The sequence below is a fragment of the Gymnoscopelus braueri genome (assembly GCF_963280865.1).
Source record: "Gymnoscopelus braueri genome assembly, chromosome: 10".
Classification (NCBI taxonomy): domain Eukaryota; kingdom Metazoa; phylum Chordata; class Actinopteri; order Myctophiformes; family Myctophidae; genus Gymnoscopelus; species Gymnoscopelus braueri.
Window position 1 is genome coordinate 12,001,181 of NC_137611.1, and position 15,962 is coordinate 12,017,142.

Here is a 15,962-nt window from a genome sequence, read left to right on the forward strand (position 1 = left end):
ATGCATTTTTATTAAGCAGAGCTCTCCACCCCTTGTTAGTTATTATCACAACGGTATGTTGATATTTAAGTTGGCAGCATTAAAGGGCAAAATGTGAGTCAAAGTTTCAGTTTTGTAAACTGGTTTGAGACTCTGGTTTATTTCTAAGGAACAAAGTGAAACACCAGGTTTGATCAGCATTTGACAATGAACAGCATTGGAAGAAATATGCAAAGACATGCAATAATATAATGTGATAATATTGTGAATTGTTTTTAGAATGATTTTATTTTCCATTGCCAACATGCTGACACCAAAATAATAAACAAAATAAATAAAAACCACATACTGTACACATGACTCTGATCAAAAGTACAGAGACAGTTTAATAGTCTAATTGTCAGACTAGAGAGTGGAGGGCAAGAGAGAGAGAGAGAGAGAAAATAACGAGGAGAGAATAAACAGAAGACAGACTTGAATGTTAACTTGAGCCTACTTGAGCCGATCTACAAGCTCACAATGCGTCGCGATGCCACGCATTGTGAGCTTGTAAATCGGCTATTTTCAAAATATTTGTATACATTTTAAACATTTGAAAACGGCATAATGAGTACTTTTACTTTTGTACTTGAAGTATATTTTGATACCAATATACTTTTGTACTTTTACTCAAGTACATTTTTAATTCCAGACTTTAACTTGTAACATTACAGTACATTTCAGTACATTGATACTTTTACTTAAGTCCAAAATTAGAACACTTTTTCCACCACTGGTCATCTAGTAGGTCAAGCGTTCTGTTCCACAGGTTTATTCTGTTACACCAGGGGTCTTCAACGTTTTCAGGCCAAGGACCCCCTAACTGAGAGAAAGATGAAGCAGGGACCCCCTACTCTATATTGTATAAAATTGTGTTTCAGATTAAAGTATTTTTTTAACTTAGTCTGCTCTTTTTTCCCCTCTACACCTATAGCCTCTTTGCCAAAAACAGCAGATCTACAAGCTCTCAACGCCTCGCAGCGCGAGGCGTTGAGAGCTTGTAGATCTGCTGTTTTCGGCCAATGTTCCCCTCAGAAAAGGAATTCTAGGGTTCAAGTGGTTAATGTAAAAAAATGAAATCCTATCACGCAAAGATTTGGCGGACCCCCTATTGTAGCTCTGAGGACCCCCTAGGGGTCCCGGACCCCCTGTTGAAGACCCCACTATATGTGTAGTAGGTACAGCATGGGTCCACTGGGTGGCGCCCATAGCCAACAAAGGAAGGATTCCCATGCGTTCAGCACTAAGGTGTCATTCATTCATTTCCCGGAAGAGGCGTGACGAATATTATGTTCTCTCAGATGTCGTTGCCTGCGCTTCTTCTCCACAATAATGCGCAGTTTTACGGTTCTCATGAGATAACGCTATGGTATCCACACATATTTCACCCATTTGTTTTAATATTTTGAGTGTGAGTGGACGGTAACATTATGCGTGTAATGATTTAAAGCGACGTGGAGACGATATGTCCATGTTTTGGTGATGAGCTAACGGACGCTAAGCTATAGATGTAATGATTATCAGCATCAGGACCATCACGACGACACGCCCTGAAAAGTGATGCAGGACCAGGTAACTATGGCAACAGAGGGATGCTGTGCTTCCAAATGAATGTGGACGAACCCGTGGCGGAAAGGTAAATTGTACTTAAGTAGCCTACAGTACCTGAGTAAATGTACTTATAGTTACTTTACACCACTCGTGTAATACGTCATAATCAATGAATACATTGCTGTCAAGTGTATAATATGAGCCGAAAAGTTCATACCTGCTTAAGCCCACAGAAACATAACTCTGTGTTTATAACTGCCGCTGCTGCAGGAGAATGGACCACAAGCTCGAACCGAGCTTGTGGATCTGCTACTTTTGATGCTTTTGTGTGACGCTGTAGTATGAACAAGTAGGGTGTTAATTTACGAAAAAAAACACAAAAAGTTAAAAAAAATATGGAGATAAGAGGTTTCTGCCCGACACTGCATGGATATTATGAAGACACAAGCTGTTCATAGCTGCTATCATGGTTAGGATGGGGTGGCGGGGGGGGGGCATTGTTCTCAATGTCCGGACATTGTTCTCAATGCCCGGTCCAGGGACCACCAGGTGTCCAAATGGCTTTTTTTATTTTCAAATTGATTTAATGCTTTATTAGTCAGAATGTAAACAGCACATGGTACAGCAAAGGATAATCCTAGGGACTTGTTTCCATTGCGGTCCTATGTATTCAATTCATCAACATAGCATTAAAAGTGAACACAATAATACATTTCATCGACAAGTACAAAACAGAGATGGCGAAAATTACATTTACCTCCCCTTGTGGTCTCCTGATAGATGTTTTTTTCTTTTTCAGGACAATTTGGAACTAAATCACTGATGCATGGGGATTCCACATTTGTGTGGCAGAGTAGTAGAATGAGAACTTTCCCGTGTTTGGTCTATATTTGGGTGGTACCAGATCATGTTGCTCCCTCTAGTGTTGTGGCTGTGGGTGTCACTCACTTTGGAGAAATAGTTTAGTATTGAGGGAACTGTCTCTTTGACTTGTCTTAAATACCAATCCTATCTTACATACACTTACAGGTCTGTTACTCTGATAGTGTACAAGTGGAACCAAATGGACCCTTTTTTCCTCCCCATGATTTAAAAAATATATATGAAATAGGGGTCCATGGACTAATGCATCTCAAACTGGGGGGTTCTTGAAATTCAAAAGGTTGAGAAATCACTGGGCTAAATGGCTGATGTTTTTCCTAAGGAAGGTGAACTGACAATGGATGCGGTCCAGCTGATCACAGCCAGTTGATCGATCAGGCCCTGACAACAAAACCAGCCAGGTGTGGAGAGCCAGCCAGCCAGCCAGCCAGCAGCCATGAAGGATGAGAACTGGGATGAGAGCCCAGGTGAAGGTCTCTTTGAGGATCTCCACTTCCCCGCCGATGACACATCCTTGTTCTCTGATTTCTCCACGCCCATCAGCAGGCTACAGGGTGACATTGTCTGGCGTCGCCCGCAGGTAACTATTTATTTAGTAAATAAATAACCAGAACCTGGCTGTCGTAAAATCTGCTTGGCCAGTAATATCCCCCCAGTATTTATTTCAACTTGAACTTAAACTTTATTGTCACGTCATCACAAGTTTACAGTTGTTAAAAGAGTGGGTGAAATGATTTTGTGTACAAGCTCCCAAACGGTTTTCTGTTTGAAGAAAACAGGTAACATGGGTATGGTGGGATATAGGGAAAGAAACAACATTGAGGCAGCAACCTCTTCTTGTGCAAGTAGAGCAGATTTGCAGCAGATATAAATAGCAGAAGATATAGAATCTCAGTCTATTTAGCAGCAGTGATCCAAATCAGTATTTTTTTTTGTGTGTGTAAACTACATTATTATAAAATGACACAATCACCACTCCTCAAATACAGTGTGATATATTTTTTTAAATGCTTTAACTTAAGGTATTTTGATTGGTTCTCATCCCCAGCCAAATGTGTTAATACATTTTAACCCCTTTATCCATATTTTATATGTTGGCTTGAAAAATAGCAGATCTACAAGCTCGAGTTTATACATCTGCTATTTTTGAACATTTTCGAAAAATCTTGAAAGTGTTTGTGAAGAATTTTGCTCTTTTTTTTTTTTACACAAATCTTCTCTTCATGGGGGTCCCTGACACAAAACATTTTAAGATGGGTGGTCCGCGACCAAATGTGTCATTTTCAGATATATATGTATATTTGGCCGCGGACCATCCATCTGAAAATGTTTTGTGCCAGGGACCCCCAAATGATATAATATAATTTGGGAGTCCCTGGCACAATTTTTTTTCAGATGGGTGGTCCTCGGCCAAATTGGCATGAAACAGTTTGAGATCTACTGGTGTTAATGAATTGTCATGGGTGTGTTTCCCTCTCTAGGAGATCTGCCAGTCTCCTGCTCTGTTCCCAGACAACATGAATCAGGGCCACGCCAAGCAGGGTCTACTGGGAGACTGCTGGTTCCTGTGTGCCTGCACCATCCTACTGAAGAACAAGCATCTGTTGGACAGGGTAACGCAATCTGTGAACATGTCAATTATTTCAGTCCGACCGATATATCGGTCGACCTTATCACAGATTTATTGTGTCTGTTGTGTTGCTATAGCAACGTTGCATATTGAAATAATATCAGACGATATATCTTTATCGGAAACCTATAACTCCTAATATTAGTATCGGCTTTGGCACCAGCTTTGATTGGATATTAACCCATTAAAACAGGGACATTATCTGTGTCATTTTAGGTGTTATCCCCAGACCAGCCACAGTGGGGCGCTAGCGGGTACAATGGCTGCTTCTGTTTTCGTCTATGGCAGCAGGGTCGCTGGGCAGAGGTAACCGTCGACGACCGGCTGCCCTGCATCGGCGCCACGCTCTGCTTCTCCCGCTGCCACGCCCCCAATGCATTCTGGGTAGCTCTGCTGGAGAAGGCTTACGCCAAGTGAGCATCCCGTGAACGGGCATTTAATTACAATACTCCGCTCTCTCTCTCTACTTTGTTATATGAGCTTCACCCCCTAAATACAAGTCCTCTCCCTCCTCCTATTTATTTCTAGGCTCCACGGGTCGTATGAGCGCCTTTGGGCGGGCCAGGTGTCTGAGGCCCTGGTGGACCTGACCGGAGGCCTGGCAGAGTGCCGGAGCCTGGGGGCCGCAGAGTGCCGGGGCCTGGGGTCCTCTGGAAAGCCGGAGGAGGAGCCGGGGACGAGGCAGGACAGCGACCGGGGCCGGAGGAGACGGCTCAACCTAAACCAGCTGCAAGCGGTCAGAGATGGCTGCGCTCTCAGCTGCTCCACTCACAGCACCCCCGCAGGTCAGGAGGGGGCTTGATTTATCTCTTGTAGATTGGAGAGATTATTGCTCGACACCGAGTCCCTGAAGTTAATTAAAGCTGTCAAACGGCATGTTTTATTCATCTGGCTGGGAAACGTCCTGTCTCATATTCAGATGAAATTAGATGATATACGTTTTAGAGAATCTGTGTGTCATTCAGGGGTTCCCAACCTTTTTTCCTTGGAGCCCCCTTCTTACATCTGACAAAAGCTAAGACCCCCCCCCCCCCCCACATGTATGCGACGCATGCAGGCACGCACACATCTGGATTTTTTTTTTATTACATTTTTTGACTATTTCTTTGTAATACAACAAAATGGGGAACACCAGGTTGAAAGTGGATGAAATCAAGTTATGATTTTGTGCAACACGTTTAAAATGCTGGGCAACCTCCAAACAGACAAGGCCTCACTCCCCCCTGTGATCTCCAATGTGATATTTGAACCCCCCCCCCCAGGTTGTGAAACGCTGGTTTAGAGAACCTGTTGTTTAGAGAAACTGTCTTGCCTGTGTGTTCCAGCAGGTGGTCCCAGCAGTGGCGGTGAGCTGGGTCAGCACCACGCCCTCAGTGTCATGGAGTGGGTGGACGTGAGGAGGACATCGGGCGGGACGGTCAGACTGCTCAGGATCCGAAACCCCTGGGGCAGACGCTGCTGTGGAGGGGCCTGGACTGAGAGGTGTGTGCGTGTGTGTGTGTGTGTGTGTGTTAGGCCTGTCCCCGACTAAGGATTTGTTTAGTCGAATCTAATTGGCGACTAATTGCCAATAGTCGACTGGCAGTCGACTAATACAAAAAATAAAAAAAGGTTTTTTTTTTCTTTTTTTTTTTTTAGGGCCAAAATAAATTTTATTTCAAAGGGCCAAGTCTACACAGTTTGTTTTGTGTCTCCAGCAGAGTTTCTAGTGTCTCTATCTCTCTCTGGAAGAGGTTGCACATGAACTCTGCAGCCGCACTGAGGCGCTCCAACACAAACAATACCAATACAAAGACGAGGAATAAGAAGAAAAAAAGGGGAAGTTACGTGTGGTTTCAGGTGTAGACTTGGCCAAAAAACAATTTTAAAAATGTTTGGCCATTAAAAAAAAAATAATAATAATAATAATAATCGACTAGATTCGACTAAGAGACACGCAGTCGACTCGGACCCCCCGCGACTAACCAGTCGACTAGTCGACTTAGTCGAGGTCAGGCCTAGTGTGTGTGTGTGTGTGTGTCTGTGTCTGTGTCTGTGTCTGTGTCTGTGTCTGTGTCTGTGAGTCTGAGTCTGAGTCTGAGTCTGAGTCTGAGTCTGTGAGTCTTAATTGAACCTAATAAGTGACCTTTCTTAAGCAATTAAGTAGTATTTTATACATTGGATATTCAAAAATAGCTACAGTCTAGCTACAGGGCATTTTTTTGGAAAAACCTAATCTGTGTTTTAAGTCTTGTGTGCTTCTTCTCTCCAGTGGGGAAGGCTGGAGCTCTGTGGACCCCGTCTGTGCTACGAGCCTCCAAGGCAGGGCGGAGGAGGGCGACTTCTGGGTGGACGAGGCTGAATTTGTGGCGCGGTTTGACGATGTCACTGTAGGCTACCCCATAAACCAGGAGGGCCACCTGCAGAGCATCTATACTGGTAATCATCTGGTTTTATTGTGACTCCGGATGTGCGTAGCTAGTCGGCTAGAATATTAAACGCTGCTGCTCCCGCTAGTCGACACTCACATGCTAGTCGGTTAAACCGTTATTTTGTTCAACCGACTCGGTTAAACCATTAGGGTTTTACAGTGTAGATTGTAAAATATCATATCAAACGGGGCTTCTATGCAAATGTACGTATATCAAACTGCCGATCGTTGCAATTGACTTAGGCGTAGGCGCACTCAACTCAAACAACTTGAGAGGTCAATCGGTTGCAGATTCTTGACAAAGAAACGGACCCGCACTCATGGAACAAAGTTAAAAAGTCTTTAATATGCCAGACGACGTGCGTGTTTCAACCTATGGGCCTTGCGTCAGCGTTTCTGAACACTGACAAAGGCCGACAGGTCTCAAAATGCGTAAGTTGTCCGATGATGACTGCTGCTGCGGCATATTAAAGACTTTTTTTTTATTTGTTCGTGTGGTGTGGATGGTTCCTTTGTTGTTCCTTAGAATTAAAATGATCGAGAACCACTGATGTAATTTCCTCCAAACAGGAAATGTGCTGACTCACAGTACCCAGCTCGTTGGCCGGTGGATGAAAGGCCACTCGGCGGGGGGCTGTCGGAACAGCAGCAGCTACGGCAGCAACCCCAAGTTCTGGCTGAAAGTGTGTGAGAGAGGAGAGGTGCTGCTCTCCCTGCTGCAGCAGAGGAGATGCAGGAACACAGCAACGCACTACGCACAACGACCACCGGAGGGAACCAACAACACTAAACACCAGCACTATCACCAGGCTATTGCTCTTCACATGTGGAAGGTTAGTTTTTGAAGATGTTTTTTTCACGTTATTGAGAAATACATTCACTACTCTAAATACAAATAATAATAAAACGAAAAAATACAAATCAGGTTAATAATGTAATGGTGACTATAGATCTGCATGGGCGTTTTAGGCTGGTACTTGCCTTCAAAATGAATCATGGGAATTGTGAGAGTTCAGAAAATGGCTGAAACAGACAGGGTCATTTTCTGTGTCAATGGGTTGTATCTTAAATGTGTGCTGTTTCTACAGACTAGGATGATAATCAGCAAATGATAGACATGGACATCAACATGGACATCAACTGTGCGTGTGTGCCTATGTGTTTAACTACCGTCAGGTGGAGAAGAAGCGTTTGAACCTGGGCAAAACACTGAGCAACCCTCCCTGTGCGTCCACTCACTGCCACGCCTACGAGAGAGAAGTGGTCCTCCATGCTCACCTGGAGCCTGGCTACCATCTGCTGATCCCCAGCACCTTCCTACCGGGAGCTGAAGCCAGCTTCCTCATCAGGGCCTTCTCCCTCTCCCCCTTATCCCTCAGGTAACGCCCATACAATCATGTTTGCAACAATAGTGAAAACACTGTATTATTTTTGGGCCCCTGGAAATACATTCTCATGAATATGTTTCATATATATTTTGGCCTCTTGGGGTGCCTAGAGGCTTGATTTATACTTAGTTGCATGCGCGTGTCGCACGTTGAAGACAGACGATCTACAAGCTCTCTTTGTGCCGCAGTGTGACACGTTGTGAGCATGTACCTGTAGCACAACTAGCACAAGTATAAAGGTTGGTGCACAGACCACATGCCCCCTTTGTGAGTCGTGATGAGTTTGAAACCGACTCCTGTCATGTCTCTCCCTTCTCCCTGACCTTGGTTTCAGATTTTAGCTGTATTTATAGCAACATAGGTTTTTCAGAAAACTGTTAGGATTTAGTGAAGCAATAATTTCCCCCAAATAATTGGCCTCTCAAAATGTATCATCGCTGATGGACAGAAACCTTGTATATCCACATTTCGCACAAAAGTAGCGAAAACAATCTACAAGCTTGTTGTAGAACGGCTATTTTTGAAACAATTTTTAAAATGTTCACCTATAATGACCAAAATAGGAATGTCAGGTTGAAAGTGCTTAAGTGTCTCTGTGTTTTTAAAGAGTATTAACAAGATAATTTGGATATATTTTGACATGTTATTTTTGGTATACACTGGTAAACGTATACCTACCTATACGTAAACGCTAAATTGGTGTTCATCACTGCCAGTAAGAAATGAATCGGTGGACTGATTGACATAAAAGTAGAAAGCGGGGAAATCCCAAAAGGAATACATTGACCTAGCTTTAATAGCAGAAAAGAAATGTATTACAATACATTGGAAGTCTTTTATCCCTCCAAGCTCCTACTGTTTCCCATTGGATAAATGAACTATTCAGTTACACCCCTCTAGATAAAATTCATTGCAACATTAAGGAGGACTTTTGGAAAGTCTGGCAACCCCACATGGATTATTTTGCAACTATAGCTATACCTGTGTAGGTTATTATTATTACTTACAGTAGTTAGACAGAGACACAAAGAGAGAGACACAGACAGACAGACAGACAGACATGCATCATATTAACCGTGTCATAATAACTGGTGGGTTATTGTGCCATTTGAACAGCACCAATTGGTGCTGGGACCGGCCGGCCCGGGTGCGATTTCACTGGCGTAAAATATAAATTTTATTCATATTCCAGTTCCAGTGTTCAACGACAAAAACACAATTGAATCGTTAATCGCAATTATTTGTGTGACAATCGTTGTGTAAAATGTCCTAATCGTGACAGTCCTAAGCACAAAGCCTGTATGTTTTGTTGTGTGTCTGGATGCTTGCATAAGGAACTGTGCCTCCTCCTCCTCCTCCTCCTCAGTGCCCTGAAAGCCCCGGGTCCATCGCTACCGCTGGCCACAGACGGAGAGTGGGAGACCAGCGTCTTTTGTGGCGCGTGGGAGGCGGGGACGACCGGCGGAGGAAGCAGGAACTTCCTCTCTCACTGTCGCAATCCCCGTTTTCCATTCGCCGTGCGCGAAGACCCGGCGAAGACGTCGGGCGTTAATAACGTCAGAGTCAACCTGCACCAGAACCGCGCCGACACTGACCTCCATCCTATCGGCTTCCACATCTATAAGGTTTGATTGAATATTTTATTGGCAAAAATGTAAAATAGCACAGTTACATTTAAAATACTTTGTCTAAAAGGTCCGTTCAAAAAAGTCCTTGCGGTCTTGTTTCCATTGAGGTCCTTGGTATTCAATTCATAGTCATGTCATTCAAGGTCAGTGGGTCGTTAGAATTACAGTACTTTAATGTAGCCGTGTTTATGTTAATGCAATACTAAAGCAACCGTTGTTGAACCCATGCTAGGCTCAGCTATGCATAACTCTAGGTTGCCTTTGTCTCGACTCTCGAGATAGTAAACTGAGGACAGAGAAGGAGACTTGTATAGCATCTGTATGTTTTTGCATTTGTTTTGTCTGAGTGGAAAATGATTTCCTCTCTGAAGACAATTACAACCCTAACTCTAACCCTATTACCCTAAACCCAACCCCTTTGGTAAGCGGGGAACATAGAACCCTGGGAACATAGAACCCTGGGAACATAGAACCCCGGGAACATAGGGATGACCCCCTGTATATGACATCGCATTACACCTTGAGTCAGATTGAAGCACATTTTAAAGGGATAGTTCACCCCCAAAATGACTTTCTTTCTATCGATTAGTTGAACTTGAATTCATGGATATAGATATTTTTTTGTGCATTCCTAAGCCAATAATTTGATGATCGGCAGCGGTTCCGGTAGCGGACACAAAGAGTCTCCTTTGTGTCTCCTACCGGAACCGCTGCCTACCGGTCCGCTGGTTATCAAATTATTGTCTTAGGAATGCGACAAAAACAAAAGAAATATCCATGAATTCAAGTCTCCATGGGGTGACTTATCGATAGATTTTTCTTTTTTTTTGGGGTGAACTATCCCGTTAAGGGCGTCTTATACCCAGTTGTGTGACGCGGCGTGCAACTAATATATAAATCAGGCATTTACAGTTAACTTGCTCAGCGTATTCGTTGGTTGAGTCCCAGCTGTGTAGTCTGTTCTCATGTGTATAATAGGTCCCGGAGGAGGGAGTGCCTCAGCCAACTCTACCCAGGGACGAGGAGCCCGTGGCCAGCTGCGTTCCTCACTGCTACATGCAGGACGTGAGCCTGGCCTGCCGTCTCCCTGCTGGCCACTATGTCGTAGTGCCCTCCACCTACCAGCCTGACTGTCCAGCCAGCTTCACTCTCACCGTGGCTCACACAATACACAGGTTAGCACCTGTCGCTTTGTGTGGACTGTTACTTTGGTGTTGACTTTTACCATTTACAATTAGGCATTTAGCAGGCGCTCTTAACCCATTAAGACCGGGAAAGCATCTGGGCTATTCAAAAATAGCAGATATTCAAGCTCATTGCGCTATGAGCTTGAATATCTGCTATTTTTGGAAAATCGTGGATTTTTTTTGCAAATCTTTGAATATATAATTTTTTTAAAGCGAATTTTCTTTACTCAAATCTTTGCTTCTTGGGGGTCCCTGGAACAACATATTTTGAGATGGGGTGGGGGGGGGATTGCGGCCAAATACATATCATTTTGGGGTCCTTGACATGAAAAGTTTGAGAACCACTGATTATAGAAACAGGTTTTTTCAAAAACCTGTTAGGATTTAGAGGACATTTGTAGAATCCCCCGAAGCAAAGATTTGAGTTACAAATGTTCGCTTTAAATAATTTTCAAGATTTCCAAATTTTCAAGATTTTTCAAAGATAGCAGATATACAAGCTCATAGCGCGGCACTCGAGCTTGTATATCTGCTATTTTTGAATAGACAAGAAATCAAAAAATTACACAGATGCGTTCCCGTTAATCCAGAGCGATTTATACAGTAAGCAAGGAAAACACGAGGTAATACATCAAATGCATAGAAATAGTAACCTAGGATCATAGGTAAACCAAGAACCTATCATCAGTCTAAACCAGAGGTCTTCAACAGGGGGTCCGCGACCCCTAGGGGGTCCGCGGAGGTACTGCAGGGGGTCCGCGAAATTGTTGTTTGATTAAACAATATTTTTGTTTGAAAAAAAAAACTTTTCTTTTAAAAAAAAATTATTTTTTATTTCAAATTGTCTTTAAAACATAACATGAATCATAGCAAACAGATAAATGGAGGCACAATGCACAATAACATGGTATGTTTATACATATTTTGTAGAGATTTTTTTATTTTAGACGCCTACTGGGGCAGGTGCGTATAGGAGCAGGCAATGTAAAACACAATTGTATACATAAATATACAATATATGTGGTAGCCCCCCCTACCCTACGAGGTAGGGGGTCCCTGCTCCATCTCCCCATCAGTTTGGGGGTCCCTGGTCTGAAAAGGTTGAAGACCCCTGGTCTAAACAGTATAATGTAAAATAATCGATATTCTGTACATACAGTCTGATGATGACGTTTATAGTATTTGATAAAGGATCTGCTTGTCTTCTAGGAGAGTGGTGAAAAGTCAGGAGAGGCTTGGAAGATCCATTCAAGAGGTCAGTAACATGGTAGTCTCAAGCCAGTTGTGAGCTTGTAGATCTGCTATTTTGGTACCTTTTTTTTAAAAAGATTTTTGAGAAAGACTAAAGGCGGTTACACACCGGCGAATATGCGAATATACGCAAAATTCTGACTCGTTCCGAATAATTAAAAGACGCTTTTTTAAAAAAAAAACTGGTGTGGAAGCTTGCATTGACTTTATAAGGTTTTTAAAAAAAACGTATTATTCGCATGAAAAAAATCGCCCCGGTGTGTAAGGACCTATAAACTAAGGACATTTTCTCTATGATTTGTGTTAGTTTTGTGAATACACTAAACGGTTTCAGTTATGGGTTATTTTTTTTGTCAAGCCTTTTTTTCCATTTATTTTTTTCAGTTAACTAAAGTGTTTACTTTTTTCAATTCTAGTTTGAGTTACTAGTTAGTTGTAGTTAACTATAATAACGCTGGTCAATAGATGGCAGCATTGAATGCTCTCTCTGTGTCTCTTGTGTGGGTCGGCAGGTCTCTCACATCTCGGTGATGCGGAGCTAGTTCTGAAACACTGATGTGGGTTCACCTCTCTCTGCCTCTTGGCCCGACATCACAGGACCCCTCGCCCATCCCCCCCCCCCCCCCCCCCCCCGCCCGTCTCCACGGGCGCTCTGAAGAACCACATGCTTTGTGCATTTTCTGTGTGTGTGTGTGTGTGTTCCGCCGGTGGCTGACAACGCAGACAGAGAACATTATGTGGAAATGTGTGTGTATGTGTGTGTGTGCCGCGATATTTCGAAACCCTTTCATCCTGAAGCGGCAAAGCCTAGGACCACTGGACAGTTACACACACACACCCCCACACACACACACACACACACACACACACACACACACACACACACACACACACACACACACACACACAGTGGTGATTAGCACATCAGAGGTTGTCGGTGGGCTGGGCTGCTAATGAAGGATGACGGGGCTGGCTGGTGTAAACAAACAGCCGCCATTGAAGAGGCCGATCTCTCTCTCTCTCTATCCCTCCCTCTCTCGCTCTCTCTCTCGCTCACCGGAGCGCCTGCCGGCCCCCAGACAAAGGGCCCTCTGATGAAGCTGCTCAAACTGAGGCCCAGGGGCCGGCCGAAAGGACGGGCTTCCAGACCAACAGAGCCAACCACACCGTGCCATACCATACCATGCCACACCGTGCCACCCCTAAAACACCACACCACCCCACACCACACCTACCCTGCACCACTCAGACCCACACACACAACCAGCCACTCATACCCCACGGCGGCGATATAGATGGATGGTGCCTCGTTCTTTCTCCTCACCGACATTGTAACTTTTAACATATTTATTTTTAGAATATCGTTTTAAGTTTTTTTTAAAAATCTTTCTACATTCTTTTATTCTTTAACGTGTTTTATTGTTACTAAAGCGTCGAGGAGCTTGGAACCAAAGAAAGTTACTCTTGTGTTACTTGTGTTACTTGTGTTACTTGAGTGATGAATCAAACTGCCTGACTGAGCCCAGAGCAGAGAGGCAGGACTCTGTCCTCTGTCTCCCCCCCACCATCAGAACCACTTAACCCTATATACTTTATTGACCGGGGTCCCCCAGGGCTCTATACTGGTATCTCTAGCATTTCCCTCTACACCAAATCTCTTTGCCGAGCTTGTAGATCTGCTATTTTCGCCGGATGTTTGACCCCAGAATAGGAATGCTAGGGTTCAAGTGAATGAACCCAGGTGTGAAACGTGGGTGAAATTCTTTGTCGTACAAAGTTATTAATGGACCACTTCACCCATTTTCAACGTATCTTTATATGATTGGACCTCACTAATGCTCATTCTGTTTACTCGTTGGTGGGCTGTGGAAGGTTCAGAAACCGGGCCTACCAGTGACATCATCGATGGGGATTCCAAGCTAATAATAAGCCTGTCTCCTCCTGGAATGTTAGCATGCTGGAATAGAGGCTCTAGTTCTTGCATAAAAAATAAAAAAAATACATTTTGTTTGCAATGACCAAACATTCCTAGCTATGATGTCACTGGCAGACAGGATTCTGAACTGGTCCACAGCCCTCCTCTGAGACACAGAGCAAGGAGACAGAAATGCTGCCATCTTCTAATGACCATTAGTGAGGACCAATTATATGAAGATAGGTTGAAAATGGTTGAAGCGCTCTACCTCAGACCAGCACGCATGCCAGCAACCTCAGCAGCCCTCCAACAAACACTTCTCAATCCCTTCTTCCCAAAGTCAGGTTGGACCCCCCCCCCCCCCCCCCCCATCATCACCCCCCTCCACCCACCAAAGCTCTGACTGGACCTGACCTGACCCACTGTGTGAGCGGTGGCTGCAGGAACAGAGCAATGGAGGGGATTAAACATGGGCCGCAGCAGCGCATTAGTGGAAGCTTATGAAGAAACCGCCACTTGTTTTTTTTGTTGCTGAGCACTGAACAGCCCCCCCCCCCCCCCCCGTGAGTGCGCTCCTGATGCTTGTGTACCCCGTGTCCAAGTGTGCGCGCTTGTGCAGAAGTCACACGTCACAAGTCACACGTCACAAGTCACACCAGACAGTTTTTTAGACAACACCAGAACCGTGGTGGACAGACTAGCCTATACTGATAGGCTTTTAAATGAGGATGATGATGATGAGGATCTAATGTTAGTGGTACTGTACGTATTTTAATTTGATCATGTGTTTACCTGACAAATAAAGACGTCTTTAAAAAGATGAGCGTGTGTTTCTGTCCCATAAATCGGTGGTTCTCCAATGTGGGAACTAATTCAGTGAACAAAAAAGAAAAAAAAAAAAAGTAGTGCTGACAGATTCTGCTTAATGTGTCTTAATGTGTCAATTAGTGGTTCTCTTAACGTTTTCATGTCGAGGACCAACAATTTGGGGGGTCTCAAGTCGCGGACATGAACACACACACACACACACACACACACACACACACACACACACACACACACACACACACACACACACACACACACACACACACACACACACACACACACACACACACACACACACACACACACTCTCTTGAGAACTACTTCCATAAACCAGTGGTTCCACAAAGTGTGGTCTGGTGAACCCCCATGGGGTCCTTGAGGGGGATCCAGGCATCCAGGTGGTCCCCAGCAAAATTAGTTAAATATAGCATACAAATCTGTTTAACCACACTTGTGACTTCAACCCTACTTATTGGACACTGGCTATTTGGTAAATGATCTGTGAGCTTGTACATTTACCCAAGCACTGTACTTCCCTTTATATATTTCGGCCATTTGAAAATATTTTCAAAAGATTTTTATAAATATTTTACATTTGAAAACTTGAAATGGGACAAGGGACATTCTGCATAATGAGTACTTTCTACTTTTGGTACTTTAAGTACATTTTGATACCATACCAATACTTTTGTACTTTTACTCAAGTAAATCTAGGGTGCGTTCGGAAATACAGCACTGAGCGCACTGGCCAATACAAACTAATAGGCGAGTGTGCTCCGGTGCGCAATTTCCGAACGCACCCATAGAATTCCGGACTTTTACTTGTAACAGCTATTTCTACATTGCAGTATTGATACTTGTGAGAGATGTACTTTTTCCACCACTGCTTCATTATGAGAACAAAATGCACACATTATAATCACATTCCTAGCTGTCAGCGTGCACGCCGCGCACGCACGTACACACCAACGAGGCGAGGAGGCGGTGCTGCGCGCGTGCATCGGGGCCGACGTGCACGCCGCCATTCCTGCGGAATTCATTGACAGTGTCGCCATGTCCGCTTATTATAAGCGACTTTGGGCTTGTTTTTCTGTAGAGTTGCTTGTAAATAATTGGTAGTTGCGGTTTTTTTTTGTGTGGCTTGTTTCTAAAGTGTAGTTGCTTTTCTAATGTTGTTTAAACCAGTGGTTCTCAAACATTTTCAAATCAAGGACCCCCACATTAATATGTATTTGCCCGCGGACCCCCATCAGAAAATATTTTTTTTATAGCCA

General features: G+C 43.9%; 1 protein-coding gene across 4 annotated transcripts; it reads left to right on the plus strand.

The window, feature by feature from the left end:
• Nucleotides 1-1,325: 1,325 nt before the first annotated feature.
• On the plus strand, nt 1,326-12,661 carry capn10 (calpain 10). 4 transcript variants are annotated; one of them, XM_080439504.1, is made up of 13 exons: nt 1,326-1,654; nt 2,774-3,031; nt 3,933-4,064; nt 4,298-4,494; nt 4,610-4,866; nt 5,407-5,563; nt 6,333-6,499; nt 7,062-7,324; nt 7,668-7,870; nt 9,246-9,504; nt 10,486-10,682; nt 11,904-11,949; nt 12,458-12,661. In XM_080439504.1, the coding sequence occupies exons 2-13, from the start codon at nt 2,888-2,890 to the stop codon at nt 12,485-12,487; spliced, it is 2,052 nt and encodes a 683-aa protein (XP_080295630.1). In that variant the 5' UTR covers nt 1,326-1,654; nt 2,774-2,887; the 3' UTR covers nt 12,488-12,661. The 4 variants fall into 4 exon arrangements, with proteins under 4 accessions (XP_080295630.1, XP_080295629.1, XP_080295632.1 ...); XM_080439503.1 differs by having other exon boundaries at nt 1,326-1,590; XM_080439506.1 differs by having other exon boundaries at nt 1,326-1,590; nt 5,410-5,563.
• The last annotated feature ends 3,301 nt before the right edge of the window (nt 12,662-15,962 follow it).